This window comes from Vigna angularis, chromosome 8 (genome assembly GCF_016808095.1).
Source record: "Vigna angularis cultivar LongXiaoDou No.4 chromosome 8, ASM1680809v1, whole genome shotgun sequence".
NCBI lineage: Eukaryota > Viridiplantae > Streptophyta > Magnoliopsida > Fabales > Fabaceae > Vigna > Vigna angularis.
In genome coordinates, this window is record NC_068977.1 from 8643587 (window position 1) to 8662565 (window position 18979).

Here is an 18979-nt window from a genome sequence, read left to right on the forward strand (position 1 = left end):
GTATCTTTATTGGGTATCCTTCTAATAAAAATGGGTACAAATGTTATCATTCTCAGAGTCGTCATGTCTTTATCACCATGGATGTCACTTTTCATGAAACACAATCCTTTTATGTTAGTCCACCACTTCAAGAGGAGAAAGCACTTGAAGTGGATGAACTCTCCTTCTCGTCATTACCATGTTTGTCTTTGCAGGATGCTCAAGATCTAAGCAATGAAGCTACCATAGTCCATAGTAAAGAAGACAAATTTTTTGGCAAAAAATATGAAAGAAGAAAACAACCAGGAGAAAGTATTACTGAGGATTTACCCATTGCATTAAGAAAGGAAAGAAGGTCATGTGCTAAATATCCTATTTCTCAGAAGGTTTGCACTAACAATCTCTCTGATAAGCACAAAAGCTTTATTGCTGCCATTGATGCCACAAAAATTCCTACCTCAATCCAGGAGGCCATGAAACTTGAACATTAGAATCAAGCCATGAAAGAAGAGATGAATGCATTAGAAAGAAATTCCACTTGGGAGATTGTTGATAAGCCAAGAAACAAGAAGGCAGTAGGGTGTAGATGGATATTCACAGTGAAACAAAAGGTAGATGGGACAATGGAAAGATATAAAGGTAGATGGGACAATAGAAAGATATAAAGCTAGATTGGTGGCAAAAGGATATACCCAAACTTACGGGATTGACTATGAGGAGACATTTGCCCCAATGGCAAAGATGAATACAGTTCGAGTTGTTCTCGCGTTGGCTGCTCATTTTGGATGGGACTTACACCAGTTGGATATAAAGAATGACTTCCTTCATGGAAATCTAGAAGAGGAAGTGTACACGGAGATTCCCCCAGGTTTTGAAGTGAAAAATGAAAGAAAACAAGGTATGTCTCCTAAAGAAAGCATTGTATGGTCTTAAGCAATCCCTTAGAGCATGGTTTGGAAGATTTACAAAAGCAATGGTTTCCCTTGGGATACAGACAAAGCTAAGGAGATCATACACTATTCATAAAGCACTCTTCTACAGGTAAACTCACTCTATTGCTTGTCTATGTGGATGATATGATTATTGTAGGAAAATTGGCGTTAAAAGAAAAATTGGCAGCCCAATTTGAAATGAAAGATCTAGGAAAACTCAAACATTTTCTTGGAAAACAGGTTGCTTACTCCAAGAACGGAATTTTCATCTCCCAAAGGAAATATGTAGTTGATCTCCTCAAAGAAATAGGAAAATTGGGATGTAGAATGTCAATAGTTCCTATAGAACAAAATCACAAAATTGGAAGTGAGGAAAGTGCTCCTGTAGAGAAGGCCCAATATCAAAGATTGGTAGGAAAATTGATTTATCTATCACACACAAACCAAACATTGCTTATGCAGTTAGTGTAGTGAGCCAATTTATGCATGACCCAAGAGAGAGACACATGCAAGCAGTTGACAAAATTCTCAAATACTTGAAGTCAAATCCTAGAAAGGGGCTATTATTTAAAAGGGAAGACACATTGACTATGAAAATATATACTAATGCTAACTATGCAGGTTTTATTACTGTCAAAAAGTCTACTTCTAGGTATTGTGATAGGATCTAGGGTTATAGAAGGAAGAGAAAATGAGAGGGGAGTTAGGAGGGAAGAGTTATTTGACAGTTAGTTAGTTAGTTAGTTAGTTAGTGGGAAGGGGAAGAGAAACTTTATAAATAGGGAGTGGGTTCTGTAGAGGGGGGATTATTGAGTGAATTTGTTGTAAAGACAGGATTTTAGCCTGTAGAGGGAGGTTATGCTCCTAACCAGGGAGGTTATGCTCCCAACCATTCTATGTAAAGAGAGTTCTTTTACTGTGAATAATAGAAAAACCCATTCTTTCATTACTGTTTTTACCTACGGTTAGTGTTCTTAGTTAGGTTTCAAACTCAGGAACCTAACAAATTGGTCTGACTTTTCGTTTCGAGAAGCGGTAAGATCATCCAGAGCGCTGTCGTATCAACAGGAGAACTATCGGATATCCTTAGGAGAGGAGTGTTGGATCTTTGGGAGAGAAGGGTGATGGAAGGAAGAGACAATACCTTGGAGAGGAGGACCAACAAACTAAAAATGAGCATGGCAGAATGGAGAAGCAATATGCAAGAATGGAGAAGAAATATGCAAGAAACGAGAGAAATGAAGCAAGAAATCAAGATTCACATAAAGGGCTTAGAAAGAAGTGAGAAATCTGTCATGAAAGGATAGAAAGAAGGTTCAGAAGAAGAGCTGGAGGAAGACAGGGGTGAACAAAATTGGAGGAAGCAGGAAGAATTGCCCAGGTTTAAGGGGCTGGACCCATTGGGATGGATCTCTAAGGCAGAGAAGTTCTTTGACATCCAAAATGTCACAGAGAAGGAGAGGCTCAGGTTGGCTTACAACTGCATGGAGGGAGGCACCATCTATTGGTTTAGGGCCTGGAAAAATAAAACCAAGAACCTTTCTTGGAAAGGGCTGAAAGAGGCATTGATATGGGGGTTCAGAGGAAGAGATAGAGGCTCTGTTTTTGAGAAGTTAGCCCAAACTACAGGAGTTACAGAAGCTGCCTCTGAGAAAGTTGTAGAAGTTTCTGATGCAAGGGTGGATAACGTGACATGTTGGGAGGGAAAATACATCAGGTGAAGATCATGATGGGAAGGTTGTGACTCTTGTTTCTCCAAGTAAAGTTGCAAAAGTTGTTTTTAGTGGAGATAGAGTGGTAGGTTGTGTTGGGAATGTCAAAACAGTAAAGAAAGGGGAAGAATTGTTGAGGCCTGGGTTAAAACAATGGTGTCAAAGAGCAACCCAGTTGAGTCTGTTTATAGGGCAAGAGAGGACCTGCTGCAAGATATCAAGAAAGGAAAGAAACACTCAGGTGGAGGAGAAAATTCAAGCAATTGGGAGCAAAAAGAAGAGGATGCCATTGACAATAATGGAGCTAGGAAGGGTGAGGAGACACCAATTTTTTCGTGGGTGAAAAGAGAAGAGTTGACCACTTATGAAGGGATTGACACCCAAGATCAAACAACAGGGGCAACAAATGCTTCTAAAGTTCAAAACACCAAGGGATAAACAAAAGCATACCCAAACAGCAAAGAAAATGTAGCCCAAGGGTGCAAGACTTGGCATAAAAAATTCAAGCACCTTTCTTGGAAAAATTTGGCCCCAACTCTACTAAAGATAGTTGAAGGGAACAGAAGAAGCAGTCTCTGTGAGAACTGGGCAACAATAACATAGATGGAGAGTGTGGAAATTTTACATGAGAGTTTGCAAGTAGATGGAGCAGCTGCCAAAAGTGTTACAAGAGCCGATGAAGTCAGAGTTGAGATTTTGAGGACTTCACAAAATTGGGCTAAAAGAATCCAAAAAAAGTGGAAGTCATTGGAGGAGGATTTGCCACCACCCAAGCCTCCAGACCTGAATTGGAGGGCAGCATCCAGTGGGTTCCCTTCATATGGTAACAGGTTGATGAAGAGGAGCCATGAGATCAAGCTTTCCGGTTCCAACCTTGAGGACAAGGTTGTTCTGATAGGATATAGGGTAATAGGTGATAATGGGTTTAGGATAGAAGGAAGAGAAAATGAGAGGGCAGTTAGGAGGGAAGAGTTATTTGACAGTTAGTTAGTGGGAAGGGGAAGAGAAACTTTATAAATAGGGAGTGGGTTCTGTATAGGGGGGATTATTGAGTGAATTTGTTGTAAAGACAGGATTTTAGCCTGAAGAAAGTAAATTGAGCAAAGGGTGTAGAATGATCGAGACTTCTGCAAAATTATCTTGTGCACCTCAATTTTTTCATACGTGTTGTCATCTACTGTTGGTATGCATTGAGGAGCATAAGTTGTTTTTAATTTTGGAGAAGTTCAATTCATTTTCTTTTTCTTATTCTATTATAAGGGTTGTTGTTATTGATAAGTTGATACAAAATTTTCAAAATCTCTATGCTATATAGAATAAAAACTTTTATCCAAAATGCAAACTATATAAAAAGCTTTCTGTTACGCAGAAGCATATTGGTGGTTTTACACTTTTATATCTCTAACCTGCATTCTCACATAAGTGAGCCCTTTGAGTTTTAATCATTGACAATATATAGGCCCGTCTTGAGCTGAAATTCAAATTTATTTCAAAGAACAGGGGTGTTAAGGATTTAGATCTAGACCACTTGGTTAGAAAGTGTTTAGATCATGCCATGAACTGGCTATCCTAAAACAAAGTGTTAAGTGAAGCTACAACATGATTTTGTGCTTGTTACGTGTCTAAAATCATGATTACTTCTGACAGGAAGAAATTCAGTGGATTGCATGGAAGAGGCTTTTATCTTTTGAAAAGTAAGTAACATGTTTTTCTTTTCTTTTCCAGTAATTGGATTGTATTACATGAACATTTTCACTGATAAGTTTTTATTAGATCTCTGCTACTTGATATTGATCAAACTGATGAAGCAATTGAGGCAAAGTATTGGATTTATCTACGGTTTCTTTTGCACCAATTTGCTTTAATTAAAGAACAAACAACGAGAACTGTTTCTCCCCAATGATGTACAAAAGCATTTGCATTGCATAAGGTGTCTATTCTTTCTCTCTGCAATGCCATTTTATTGTGGTGCTCGAGGACAAGTGGATTGATGTAAAATACTCAATGTGGATAAGAAGAAAGAAAGCTCAATAGAAAAAAATATTTTTTAGCATTGTCACTTCGAAAGGCTTCAACTATTTTTGCCAAATGGTTCTTAATCTTATTAAAGAAGGACATGGATGTAGATAGAAGTTTAGATATGTTTTTCATTAAATAAATCCAAATGCAATGGTAGAATTCATTAATAAAGGTTACAAAATATCTAAAACCTAAAGGTATGACACAGTTACGTATCAAAATATCTGAATAAAATGGTAGAGAAAACTTAGTCACATCTGTTTCTAGTTTTTTGGTTTTTTTTGGAACTGATGGCCTAATGTTTTTCTAGTTGGCATGATTCACATTGTAACACTTGAAGCTACTTAAGACTGAGCTATTATCTTTAATGGTGGGTGAAATAGGCAATCATGCAAAAACTTCGGAGAGGGGGTAGCAAAACAGGACAGGTGGGGTTATTTTTAGAAATTAAAGTCCTTGTTAGATTTAAAAAGAATAGTATAAGTATTCTATATTTCAATAATGAGGCCATTGGACCTATGAATAAACGAGCTTGCTTGTTATTTTAGGAAATAGAGAGTAATTCTAAGGAAACAAATCCCTGTAATTTTGGGATTGCTTTTAAATTCATTACCCTAGTATTAATGCCAAGATACACTTGTACTAAAGAATAAAATTGTAGCAAGGATATAATAACAAAACTTCCTGAAATACATGAGTAGCACAGTTTTGACAGTCCCAATATGTTTGCAAGTTGATTTTTGAGTAGATACATATGGGTGCAAATCAAACTACTTTTTGGCTTTTTCTTGATAAAGTGTTTGTCTACGTCAATATGTTTAATTCTGTCATGCCTTACCTCATTGGTTCACCCTACTTTATCCGTAGGTCTTCCAATGTAATCTATAACCATAGAAGTTCACGAATTCCTTAGGCCATTGCTCGAAATTTTGCTTAGTCCTTGATCTTGCTACTACATTTTGTTTTTTGCTCCTCCAAGCAGTGCTATCAAAAGTCAATTATGGTGGTGCCATGACGGAAATTGGGGCAATTTTGCAGTTTGCCACCACAACAGCGGTGGCGATGCAGGTTTCTCATGGCGGTCTATGGGGCCGTTTTTTGCATCATAATTAGTTGGTGCGAAAAAGAGATGGTGGAGATGGTAGAGGCACAACTTGCATCCGAAAAGGAAGGTCCGGTGTAGGATAAGAAAACCCTAGTTTGCAGAGGCAGCGGTGTAGGATACGAAAACCCTAGTTTGTAGAGGCAGCGGTGCAGGAAAAGAAAACCCTAATGTGCAAGGGCAATAGTGTTGGCAAGAAACCCTACTTGCAGGGCAAAGGAGATCTGTTCTCTCTTTTCTGTACTCTTAGAGGGATGATCACAAAAGAAAAAATTATTTGAAGATGAGTGAAAATGATTGGTGACATATCGTTCAAGTACAACTTAAATGGGTAGAAAGAATTGAGAAAACTTCAACATCTAGCAGTTCTTTTGATAGACCAGTTTTTCAAAGATGTTATTGACTAGAGTTATGGCTATAAATGTAGAATAAAAAAAAGATGAAAGAACTGAGGAATTATGTATTATTTGTGTTAGATGTTAAGATGTGTGTTTCTGTTAATTAGGCTCAGCCCATTCTGTATTAAGGGCATTGGTCCATATTTTACATTATAAATAAACTATCCTATGTCTATGCAAAAGACACAAGGGATATTTTCTCCCAATCTTCTCTATTTCTCACAATTTGCAATAAAAGAGAAACTACATGTGAAGGAAACCTCTAATTGTCCAAAGCCTAGCTCCTTTAACTAATGAATATCCCCCTCTCCCTCAAGAGTCTAAATATTAAAGCACTCACATTTAACAACCTCTTCACTAGTCATGCCACCTCAACCTTGTAACAATCTCTCCATTGCTCATGCCACCTCAACCTTAGGATTTCCACTCTTCCTTTTACACACATATACTTTCCATGCGTTAAGTGCCTCATGCCTGTCATGGACCAATGACTCATTCGGCCTAAAAACATGTTGGGCTCCAGCAGGAGAATTGTTTTTAAGTGGACTGATCAACTGTCTGGAGAATTATGTGCCATAGTCCAAATTCCCAAAAGTTTAAATTGTTAAGTATTGGCCTATCAGTGATATTTGTCTCCACAACAATTCACACAATAACTTGTAGATTTATAGAGGAGAACTCAAGACCAAGGTATTTAAAATCGAAATTATGTTTAGGATTATGAAAGGTTCAAAAATCGTAATTCATGGGATCATAACCCTGATTGTAAGTTTTACTTTCTACACACACACACACACACACACACACACATATATATATATATATATATATATATATATATATATATAGACATACACACACATATACATATACATAACCAATGATAGAAAACTTGTTTTGAAGTTTTTAATGTTACATTTAATTGGATTTGGGTGAAGAGATGAACGTGCATGTAACCAATGCAAGTTACGTGAAGAGATGTCTAGAAGTTAAAAGTACCTTAATCGAGTTTTATTTTAATTGATACCCATTCAATCAAGAAGGTGAAGGGTGCAACAGAAAACACCCTTAATTTTTAATTGAGTTTGGATTTTGTTTTATTTGAAACCTTATTCACCAGAGAAAGTGAATAGGTGTTGCAGTTGCAAGAAAAAAGGTAAATTTTAATTGCATTAATTTTTAATTGGGTGGTGATGCGGTTGGCAATACATAACGAGGCGAGCTTTTAATTGGATTAACATTTGATTGGGTTTAGGTGTTATTTAAATTGAGTTCATTCATCCAAGAAGGTGAAGATGTAGTTCAATGAAAAATTTAGAAAAAAACACTGATTCTCATGATTTTACGAATTTGTTTGACAATCCTGGCGATGTTAGTGTATAAAATCGTAGGATCTTACTATTTTATGAGTGAAATATTGATTTTAACTATAATGTTCATGATGCACTTCTGTTGAGACAAATATTATGCCAAAAACCAGAAAAGGCTTTGATATCATGCCTAAGATCATAAAGCTTACCTTGTTAAGTGGGGCTTCTAGAGTGGTCTTGTATGTTAACTACATGTTTGTGTTCTACTGTATTGTTCAAAAGTTCTAAATGCACTTGTTATAAAATAAAAGATGTAAAACCATTCTTTAGACTTCATATTGGATTTAAAAGTTATAACCTTCTAGGGGGTTGTCATCTTTGGCCATACTTATCATTTTGAAATGATGGTAGCCCGGATCTAATGCCTTTGGTCATTATGTCTTTATATTCTTATCATGTTATATGTTATGATGTTTAGTTTGTATTTTCTATCTAACTTAATCATTATTTTATTTCAGAGGAAATCCACAGAGAATAGATACCGCCTCCTCCAACAAACGAATTATATTTACTTATGAGCAGGTACTAAGAAATATATTTATTTGTTTTTAATTCTTTATCCCTTTATTATTATATTTTATCATTAATGTGGGGAAACAAATAATTTGTTTTACTTGATAAAAAAATATATTTTAGAGAGCTTGTACGAAGTCTCTTGTATGTTCTCGTATTATATAGAAATTGTATATTAATCTGAGATACAATGAAAGTGAGAAAAAAGTAGAAACCAAGTAAAGACACCTCTAGGACCTTAGTAGATATAAGTACAATTAAAAGCAACTTTTTAGTAAGCCTATTTTGAACCTATTTTAACAATCCCCCTTAATATGAACATAAAGATTGAAGGTGCCAAACTTGGAATGAATAAATTTAATCCAAGGTTGTCTCAAGATTTTGTTAAATGTCCGCAAGTTGATCATTGGATCGGACTAACTTAGGACAAATATGCTTGAGCCATAAGTTATGTTGAATAAATGGTCAATTTTTGTGTTTGGTCTTCTCATGCAACCCATGATTGGAAGCAATGTGGTAATTGCTTGATTATCCCATTACATCATTTGCTGAATCTTACAAAATTTTAGTTCTTGGAGGAACTGTTTTACCTATGCAAGTTCCTTTACACTATTTCACTTGTTGTCATACACCTTAGCAAAATGGTAAAGCAGAGAGAAAGAATAGATACTTAGTTGATGCCTTTCGTTCTACTTGGTGTTGTACCTATCCATCATGGGGTGATGCCTTTCGTTCTACCTATTATCTTTTCATGTGGAACTCAATTGGATTAGATGTATAACAACTAGCTAAACTCACAGCAAATCCAATGTTGAGCCTAGTGTGAGTTAGGTAGATTAGCTTCCCAAATAGGCTTTGATATCTATCTTTATTATTTGGTGGACTTTATTCTTCCCATCTAGGCTTTGATATCTATCTTTATTAGTGTGAGTTAGGTATATGTTTTAACTAAGTCTCTTTCTTCAACTTGCTTTGTTTTTCTTCAGGGCAAACTTAATGTGAAGAATTTTTCTTCTGAAAAATATTCCTATTGAGTTTTCAGGGGGTCTGTTAGTATAATATAGTTGACTATAGTTGACTTGTATAGGTTACGTTTGTATTGTACAGATATAGGTCTCATATTACTATTTTAATGAACTTTTTAATAGACACTTGTAGAGAGAAATATGTGAAGGAAAAATGAAACTACTTTTTCCATTGCTTAAAATTAATTTGAATGAGTTAAAAATAAGATTTTGGAGAAGCTAATGTGGAATATCTTGTGTTGATTTGTTCCATTGTTTATGAAATATCTAACTACATTGCTATTATCTAGTGTTTGATGTATATGTACCATTATCCTGATATATGGTATGACTATGCTACATGGCATGCAAAAGGTGGTTCCATAGATGCAGCAATCAAAGTATTTCAAAGGGCTCTGAAGGCTCTCCCTGGTTTGTAATGTTTTCTTTCTCTAGCTATGCTGAATTTTTTGATGTACATGAGTGCATATTATATTTGTGTTCACGACATTCTTGATTTTTTGTTTGTTTTAAAATAGTTATTCTAAGCCATGATACAATTGTTATAAAGAAATTTGTCATCTATAGTGTTAGATATTATGCCATTTGTATTAATCATGAAATGGGTCTAGCCTATATTTTTTGTATGTTTTTTTATTATAAATACATTACCCTTTCCTCTCTCTCTTTTACTTTACACAAGGGATTAAGCCTATGCCTCTCTCTCTTTTATTTCAACATAGTATATAGAGCTAGGGTTAATCCTTGCCTACTTAGTGAATAGTTCACCCATGCTATTTTTTTTTTTCTTTGAAATCTTTTTATTTCCGACATTGATTTTAATTTTTTTTGGCCATTGTTTTTCACCACCACCCAGTTTGGTCTTGCTGCTGCATTGTAGCCATCATCATTGCCATCGTTCTCACCATTGTTGCCACCACTGTTGTTTGGATTGGTGACACTATGCTTCTGCTTTTGAGCTAGTCAGGTGATCACTGTGTTGCAAAAATCACAGTGATTGGAGGTTTGACGTGCCTCCAAGTGCTACGCCAATGCTCACCGTTGCTATCAGTTCTCACTACACGTGGCAGTCATTGTCGTCCGACTCATCTCCCTCTTATTCATGCTCAATTGGGTTGTCCTAGCCTTGCCAAGATTTAGTAGTTTGTCTAAGTTACCAGGTTTTTTTTGTGAGTTGTGTCAATTAGGAAAACACAGTTGTAGTTTCTTCCCTAGAAGTGTCTCATAACGTGATTCGTCTCCTTTTGTATTAGTTCATTCTGACATTTAGGGACCATGTTGTGTTAAGTCAAATTTAGGATTTCAATATTTTGTCACTTTTATTGATGATTATTTGAGATGTACTTGGCTGATTTTAATGAAAAATTGTTACAATTTCAATCATTGTACAATGAAATTAAAAATCAATTTGGAATTTCTTTTCGAACTTTGTATAGTACTAATATTGTGAGTATCATACTCATTCTTTTTAAAATTCTATGATTTCTCATGGCATTCTTTATCAAACCTCATGTGGTTATACACCTAACAAAATACGTTGCCTGAGTGCAATAATGAACATCTTGTTCAAACAATTTTACTCCCTAGTGAGGTTCCTTTACGATTTTTGGGGTGAGGCTTTTCTTAGTGCATGTTATCTCATTAATCGCATTTCATCTTCGATCTTAGATGATAAAATGATACTAATGTTGTGAGTATCATTCTCATTCTTTTTAAAATTCTGTGATTTCTCATGGCATTCTTTATCAAACCTCATTTGGTTATACACCTAACAAAATACCGTGCCTGAGTGCAATAATGGACATCTTGTTCAAACAACTCGTATAATTTTAATCCCTAGTGAGGTTCCTTTATGATTTTGGGGGTGAGGCTCTTCTCAGTGCATGTTATCTCATTAATCGCATTTCATCTTCGGTCTTTGATGATAAAATTTCTCATTTTATTTTATTTCTTCATGAGCCTTTCTGTCCCTTACCTCTTAAAGTTTTTGGGTTCACATCCTTTGTTCTAATTTTAGTCCTGGTGTTGAGGAATTATGTCTTAGGTTAGACAAATGTGTCCTTTTTGAATTCACTAGGTCATATAAAAGGATACACAAGCTTCTCGCCTTCTCTTACTTGCTATTTCATTTTAGCATGTCACCTTCACCGAGTTTTTCCTTTATAGTCAATATCTCTCTTGTCTGTGATCCTCTTGTTGCATTTAGTGCCCTTAAAGATCCCCCACCTCCACCAACACTCCAGGTGTACACTCAACTGCAACTATCCAATTGTTCACCAAATTACTCACTTTTAGGGCCAACTCCTCAGTGTTGTTAAAATTGCGGGTAAGATTGTAAACTCGCACGATCTTGTGAGTTTGGACCACGAAGTGAGTAAACGCGGAGGGCGGATCTTAAATGGTGCATATTGGAGCGAGTATGCGAGGGTGCTCGTTGAATAGGGGATTGTGGGCCGTGTTGATCCTTTTGGTCCTATGATTGGCCCAACCCATGAGAAGCCCAATACTCTTACCTTTTCCAACTAGGGTTACATTCGCATACAAAAGCATCACCATTGCATGTTTTGAAGCTCCTTGCCTTCGTAGTTGTCGATGCTCGCCACCCTTGCAGTCGCTGGTGCTCGCTGCCCTCGCAGTCATCGGTGATCACCACCCTCGCAATGGTCGGTGCTAGCTGCCCTCGTAGTTGTCGACACTCGGCACACTTGCAGTCAACGTTACTTAGCCTCTATTTCTCTACTTTTTGATTTGCTCTCCACCTCTGTTCCTTCTAGGGATCCTTTTACTAATCTGGTTCCCTTGGTTCTTTTGTTGGGTCGAGTTTTGAAAGAAAATATATCATTCCCACTTATTGGTTCTTTTTATGGTGGATTTATGTACTAAATTTTAGTATTTAAACTTATTATTATGTGTAAGTTATTTTTATCATTATATATTATTTTTAATAAAAAACCTATTTATGAATATAATATTTCTTTATGAATATACTTTTTTTTTTTTTATCTCGTAACTCATACGAGTTGAGTTACAATCCTCAAGTTAAGATCTTTTCTTGTCTTTCTGATCCCTTTATTTGATTGTTGAGTTTAACAACATTGCAACTCCTCCATCCCCTTTGGCTCTTATAGTTGAGTGTGAATGTCCAATTTCTCAATACCAAGCTCCTACGTCAATAGGGGGAGCCTCTCTCAAATCCTATGATGTACAGTAAGGCCTATCTTAATATTACTCATTTGCTGTTAGTGTGGTGATTCTATTTCTTAATTCCCCATGTGTAGATCATTGGAATGTAGTCATTTGTATATTGAAATACATTAAATGGTCTCTTGGAGAATGTTTGCTATCACAATAACAATACTAAAGCTGTCTATTATTTAAAATGTTGATTGAGCAATATCTCCTAATAGAAGATCGACTTCTGGATATTTTGTCTCCATTGGTAGTAACTTGATGTCTTGGAAGTGTAAGAAACAAATGTTGTTGCAATATCTAGGGAAGAAGAAGAATATAGAACTATGGGCATACATAATTACTTGAGGAATTACTATTTGGTGATGTCATTCGAATAACACTTATATGTGACAATTAGATTGTTTTTTATATTAGGTCTAATCTTCTTTTTCATCAAAGGATCAAACCCATTGAGTTAGCCTATATTAGGTCTAATCTCGTTTTTTATTATAAATACATTACCGTGTATTTTACACATGGGATTTAGCCTATTTCTCTCTCCCTCTCTATATCTTTCATTTCAACATATAGTATGAAATTCCATGATTACCGATGACATTCGTTTTTTTTTTCCAGAACTTCTTGTGTTAACTTATCTGATCTTTGTGAAAATTAAGGCTTATATGTTTCTTTTGGGTACTGTGTGACTTTTAATTATGCATAAAAAGGCCTTGTCATTTCATTTGTTAACAGATTCAGAAATGCTGCGATATGCTTGTGCAGAGCTTGAGGAGTCTCGTGGAGCAATTCAGGTATTGTAATTGTGTTGCAAAACGTACAGTGATGAATGTCATTTAGAATTATTGGAGGTTATGCATTATTAAAAAGATTGAGTCATTGTACATAGTTAAATTTTTTGTATTGTTCTTGTAAATATAAAATTTGTTTGTTTATTATTTTTCTTCGTTTTTAATCATTTAACTGAATTAATTTCCTTTGTTTTTATGTTAGGCTGCAAAGAAAATATATGAAAGCCTTTTGGGAGACGGTGTCAATGCAACCTCACTTTCTCATATTCAAGTACGTGAAATAGTTTGCTAATGCTTTTAGGGCTCAATGGTAGTGTTGGATGCTTCGTACATGTATATATATGTTAATCAATTTGTATTATGATATTAAGTTTTGAAAATCATTGAACAAGTCATAAAGTAGTGCTGCTTGAGATTGTCAGGAATTTACAGAGTTGTCTACAGATTTTTTTTTTCTGTTGCATTTTATAGTGGTGGATTCTACTTCTACACACGTTTATCTTGAATAGACATTCATCCATGGAAATCACGTTTGTGTAGAAACATAAATTTGTATTTTTCTCTCTGCTTTAGCTTCCTTAGTTGACAATGTTAAGGGATTTGTGCAGTTCATTTTAGTGTTTTCTTTGATAGATTTTCTTGCAGCAAATTTGACCTCTTTTTCTTGCTACAGTTCATGCGATTTCTTAGAAGGACTGAAGGTGTTGAAGCTGCTAGGAAGTACTTTCTGGATGCGCGAAAATCCCCAAGCTGTACTTATCATGTTTATGTTGCTTATGCTACAATGGCATTTTGTCTTGATAAGGATCCAAAGGTTCGTACTATTCCCTTTTTAATTTTGTCGACCAATGTATTTTAGACAGGTGGTACAATTATTTATTCGCATACAATAAGGAAATGTTTTTGGTGTTTGCAATAGTTGAATATGTGTGCCTGGAAATGTTTTTGGTGTTTGCAATAGTTGAATATGTTTATATACATATATGGAAGTGCAAGCTGTTGTAAATATACTTAATTTTAGTTAAGAAAATGCCTTTTGTTGTTGGTGTCATTGGCTCTCAAAATGAAGTAATTATCTTACAATAAGGAAAATGTCCAAGGATTGCCTTTCTTGCTCATTCTTTCCATTGAGATTTAACACAATAACATATATATATATATATATATATATATATTTTAAGTTTTTACTTCGAGCTAGTAAATTACTAAATACTTTATGGATACGGGAAAGTTTGTCACAATTGTTTCCTAATTATGTGTTGTATTGATTTTGCAATACATATGTCCAGGATGAGACTTAATGAAATTTGAATTATGATAAAAGATCGTTGGTGATAGGCTATTTGTTGCTTTCTGATTTTTCTCCCTGATTGTGGCAGATTTGGTTTCTTCTGAGACTAATTTTGTCCATAAATAAGGGGCTGTATCATGAAAATAGAATTTGAGAAATTAAATATTTCTTGTTTGTTCTGATATGTAACAATAAATATTATTGTTTTATTCGTTTATTCCATGCAGATGGCTCATAATGTTTTTGAAGCTGGACTAAAACGCTTTATGCATGAACCTGTTTATATTCTCGAGTGAGTTCTACAATTCTGATATCTCTTATGCTTCCTTGGGGTTGCACACCTATATTTGCTTGATTCTTTATTCTTTTCATGTCACAGGAACAAATAACATTTTTTTTTTCTGTATGCATGCTTCCAAAGTACTCTTTTTTTACAACGCAGTCCCACAAATGGTCTTAACACATAAGTTGTCAGAATGTGGTAGGGACTTAGTTGTGTAGGGGGTGTTGGTGAGGGTGGGAGGGAGGGTATCAAATACTTAAATACTCTATTGAGCATCCCATACAAGTTGTTATTATACCCAAGTCCTTGAGGGCTAACATCTTCGTGACTTAAAATTCTACCACTATTTAGTGCTAATGTCCAAGGTGGTGAGAAAAGCCCTGCGACAACCTTTCAAAATGCAAATGATTTCCAATGTGTTGGGTATCAAATACTTAAATACTCTATTGAGCATCCCATACAAATTGTTATTATACCCAAGTCCTTCAGAGCTAACATCTTCGTGACTTAAATTCTACCACTATTGAGTGCTAATGTCCAAGGTGGTGAGAAAAGCTCTGCGACAACCTTTAAAAATGAAATGATTCCAATTGATATGGAGGCATGACCTAAACCCCTTTCCTCAAGGCAAGTAGGTATGTCCAAGTCATTAAGATTTCAAATATTGTCTATTAAACTTGATGCTAAACCAAGAAAGGGTGTCTTGTCAGTATTTATTAAGTTTTTAAATTTTGTCAAAACCTTGGTTTTGCTTTGGAACTGGGTAATTATTTTGCCTCCTTTTGGGTTTTCTGCTATCTTCAGTAGACTCAACTCTTTATCTCTGGGAGCATTGGATTCATCTCCAATTAATGTACCAGGTGAATTAGTGGTGTTAGAATAGGTATTAAATATAGGTAGTAGTTGTATTGGAAACTTTACCTATGAGCTGTTTACTTATTAACATTAATTACCTCGATATTCCTAATGTAATTTTCTTGTATAAATAACAAAAATCAGTTGAGAGATAATCAATCTCTTAAGTTATTTTTCTCAAATTTTCAGTCTTAAGTTGGAATCAGAATGAGTTGATCCCTCTCTTCTAGTTTTAATGTTCATTGCCATCCACCATTATCCTTGGCTGCATCTGTCTTCTGTCTATCACTGGCCACCCTTTGTCATTGGGACAATTGCACGTCTTCTCTGCAAAAGACTTCCTCTTCCTTGTTTTGACCATTGTTTCTCTAGTTTCAACTTTGGTTGAGAGGCTCCTCTCTGCATTTATCTTTGTCATACTCTTCCTTCACAATTATTTGTTGTCTCTTATAATTGGCATTGACTGTGGAGTGTAGATTGTTGGTGAATTTTTCTGTAATGTCAAGATATTTTAGGAAGTTTTAGATTTTATTCCTATTAGTTTTCATTTTGTACATTGGTTGTATCTTAGTTTTATTACTAGCATATCAATTCCACAGTCTTATTACTAGAATAGACTTTGCTTGTTTCCGATAATGTCCAATCAATGTCTCTCTCTATATCTTGTTCTTTCTTGTGTGGCAACACATTTCTTATTATTCTCATTTTTGCTACTCTCATCTTATCTCTTTAAATTCCAGTTTTTACTATCATATAATACTAGATGTATAGCAGTACTATAAACCTTAGGTAGTTTGTGACCCAAATAACTCCAATGCTTTCCTCCATTTTATCTATCTAAATTGTATATGGGTGTGACATCCTCATTTTATTAACGATAATTCCATTCGTACCAAAAAGAATATTGACTATTTTCACTATATATCAGATATGCTGATTTCTTGATACGAATGAATGATGACCAAAACATACGAGCTTTATTTGAGAGGGCGTTAAGTTCACTTCCACCAGAAGAGTCAGTTGAGGTAGGCCTTGCTTCCTATTCTCTAGTTCTTTGAAAAAAAAGATTTGTTGGAACCTTACTAGAAGCTTAGTTAATAACATGTAGGTTATACTTCTGCTTAAATCAGGTACATGATACTAGATTTTAGCTCATTAGGGAACAATATATTGAAATAGATATGTATGTGATACCACTATATTCTGCACTTTTGTTTCTCTTAGTGGGTTTTCTTTGGCTTCCCACACTTTTGTATTTCTTTTCCCTATAATAATATTTCTAAGAATGCAGCATATGATGGATACAAGTTGTTGAATAACCAAGAAAGACACATCTAACAGTCCACAGATCAAGTTTGTCTCTATTTTGGTTATGGATATGTACAAAAGTTGAGTACCCAAATATTTTAGGAATGAGGCCATTTGAGATCTTAAATGAGGGAAATCAATTTAACTGTTTCAAGGGAACTTGTTCTCTAGTATTTGTGAGGGAAGTCTATTTATCAAATATGCAGCAGTGAGGACAGATTCTCCGCAGTAACTTTTTGGAACTTTTCCTTGAAAGAGAAGTGCTTGGGTAGTGTTAAACAGGTGCCTATTTCTCCTCTCTGCCCCTCTGTTCTGTTGGGGAGTATAGAGACATGAAATGGCATGAATTAATCCCTTTGGACTGAAAATAAGCAATCATAGTTTGGTTGAAATAATCCCTAGCATTGTCAGACCTAAATCTTTTTTTGTGGATCCCAAATTGATTTTGAATAATTGAATGGGAGATGGGAATAACAGTGCTCATGTCAGATTTTTGTTTAAGCAAATAGATCCTAGTAACTCTAGTGCAATCATCAACACAGATTACTATCAATGTGCTCCAGAAATATTAGGTATAGTAGATAGTACCCATATATCATTGTGGATTAATTGGAAAGGTTTGAACTTCTATTATTGCTAATGGGAAAGGACACACGAGTGTGTTTGGCTAATTCACAGCCCTCACAATGCAGTTTTGAGGTATCTAGGTTTTCAAATAAATGGGAAACATACTTTTAAAACAGAAATTGATGGATGTCCTATGACAATGCTACAACCAAAGAGTGTCTTCATTTGATATGCTGAGTAGAGACATGGGTTGGACAAATTTGGATTCTTGGGATGGTTCTAGGTAGTAGAGTCGATTTCTTTCCTCGGCAAGTCCAATCCTCCTCCCTCAGTCCTTATACTGAAAAACACACAAAGATGGTCAAAACATTGCAAAGCCATTGAGGTCATATGTTAGTGTTTTTTTGTGGAGATAAGATTTGTCAAAAGTTTTGGGACATGCAGAACATTTTTAAGACTTTGGAGGGTAAATAGGTATCCCTATATCCTGCAACTGTAGCTAAAGAGCCATTGGCAACAAAAAAACGATAGGTATTCCTATTTTAAACAAATTTGCTAGCTGAAGCCCATATGGGATTGTAGGAAGTAGTGATAAGACCACTATCTAGTTTCTCTTTTGTAAAGTGTCGGTCTTCCTCATGTGTTTGGTCCTTTCATACTGAACTAGATTGTGAGCAATGCTAATAGCTGACTTATTATCACAAAAAACGATAGGTTTGTCATATGCCACTTGTTGAGGTTAGTGAAAAATAGATATAGGAGTAATTCCCCTTTTGTAGAAAATACACATAGGGTAATATATTTATAATGAAGAATAATACAGGAAAATTTGGGCTATGCCCAAATGCCCATAATATGGTAAATAAATATAATATCTAACAATATATAACACCACTTTATGATGATTTATAATATTTCTTAGCCATGACAATTCACACACCCCTATGCTATAGCTCGGAAATCAGCCTCCACTAGATCTTGCAACAACATTTTGTTTTTTACTTCTCCAACTCATCAAATTTCCACCAAAGAATATGCAGTATCATGTGGTAGATTTTTCCATATCTGTAACAGACCCTGCATAATCTGCATTTGTACACACTTTAATTTTTAATTTTTCATTTCTCTCGAGTAATGATCCCCTTCGTAGACTTGTCTTCAAATATTGAAAGATTTTGTTTATAGCTTGTAAATGTCTTTGGATCATGCATGAACTCCCTAACGTCACACACTATAGGCTATGTTCCGTCTAGTGTGAGCTAAGTAAATGAGCTTCCCAAAAAGTTTTTGATATTTGCCTTCCCAACAAGTTTTTGATATTTTCCTTCCCAACAAGTTTTTGATATTTGCCTTTATTCACAGTAAATGAGCTTCCCAACAAGTTTTTTTAATTGAAATATTATTCACACAAATCTTATTTCTTAGAAAATCATTTAAATTAAATAAATCTTTAAAAATATTACTAAACCTTTTAATTTTTAGAAAATATTTATATAAAATAAATCTTTTAAAATAATTACTAAACCTTTTTATTTGTTAGAAAATCTTCAAATAAAGCGTTGAAATAAACCATTTTATCTTTCATCATAATCTTTTTAAATAAAGTAAATTTTCTAAATTAAATAATTAACAACCTATTTTATCT

General features: G+C 34.9%; 1 protein-coding gene across 3 annotated transcripts in view; it reads left to right on the forward strand.

The window, feature by feature from the left end:
- LOC108345669 (cleavage stimulation factor subunit 77) overlaps positions 1-18979 on the forward strand; it is a 45740-nt gene that overhangs the window by 7686 nt on the left and 19075 nt on the right. For all 3 annotated transcript variants that reach the window (XM_052866914.1, XM_052866913.1, XM_017584329.2), the window contains 8 exons: positions 4271-4317; positions 7971-8034; positions 9341-9461; positions 12975-13033; positions 13233-13301; positions 13704-13844; positions 14549-14613; positions 16388-16484. In XM_052866914.1, coding sequence (XP_052722874.1) covers positions 4271-4317; positions 7971-8034; positions 9341-9461; positions 12975-13033; positions 13233-13301; positions 13704-13844; positions 14549-14613; positions 16388-16484 — 663 coding nt within the window. The remainder of the gene's footprint in view (positions 1-4270; positions 4318-7970; positions 8035-9340; positions 9462-12974; positions 13034-13232; positions 13302-13703; positions 13845-14548; positions 14614-16387; positions 16485-18979) is intronic.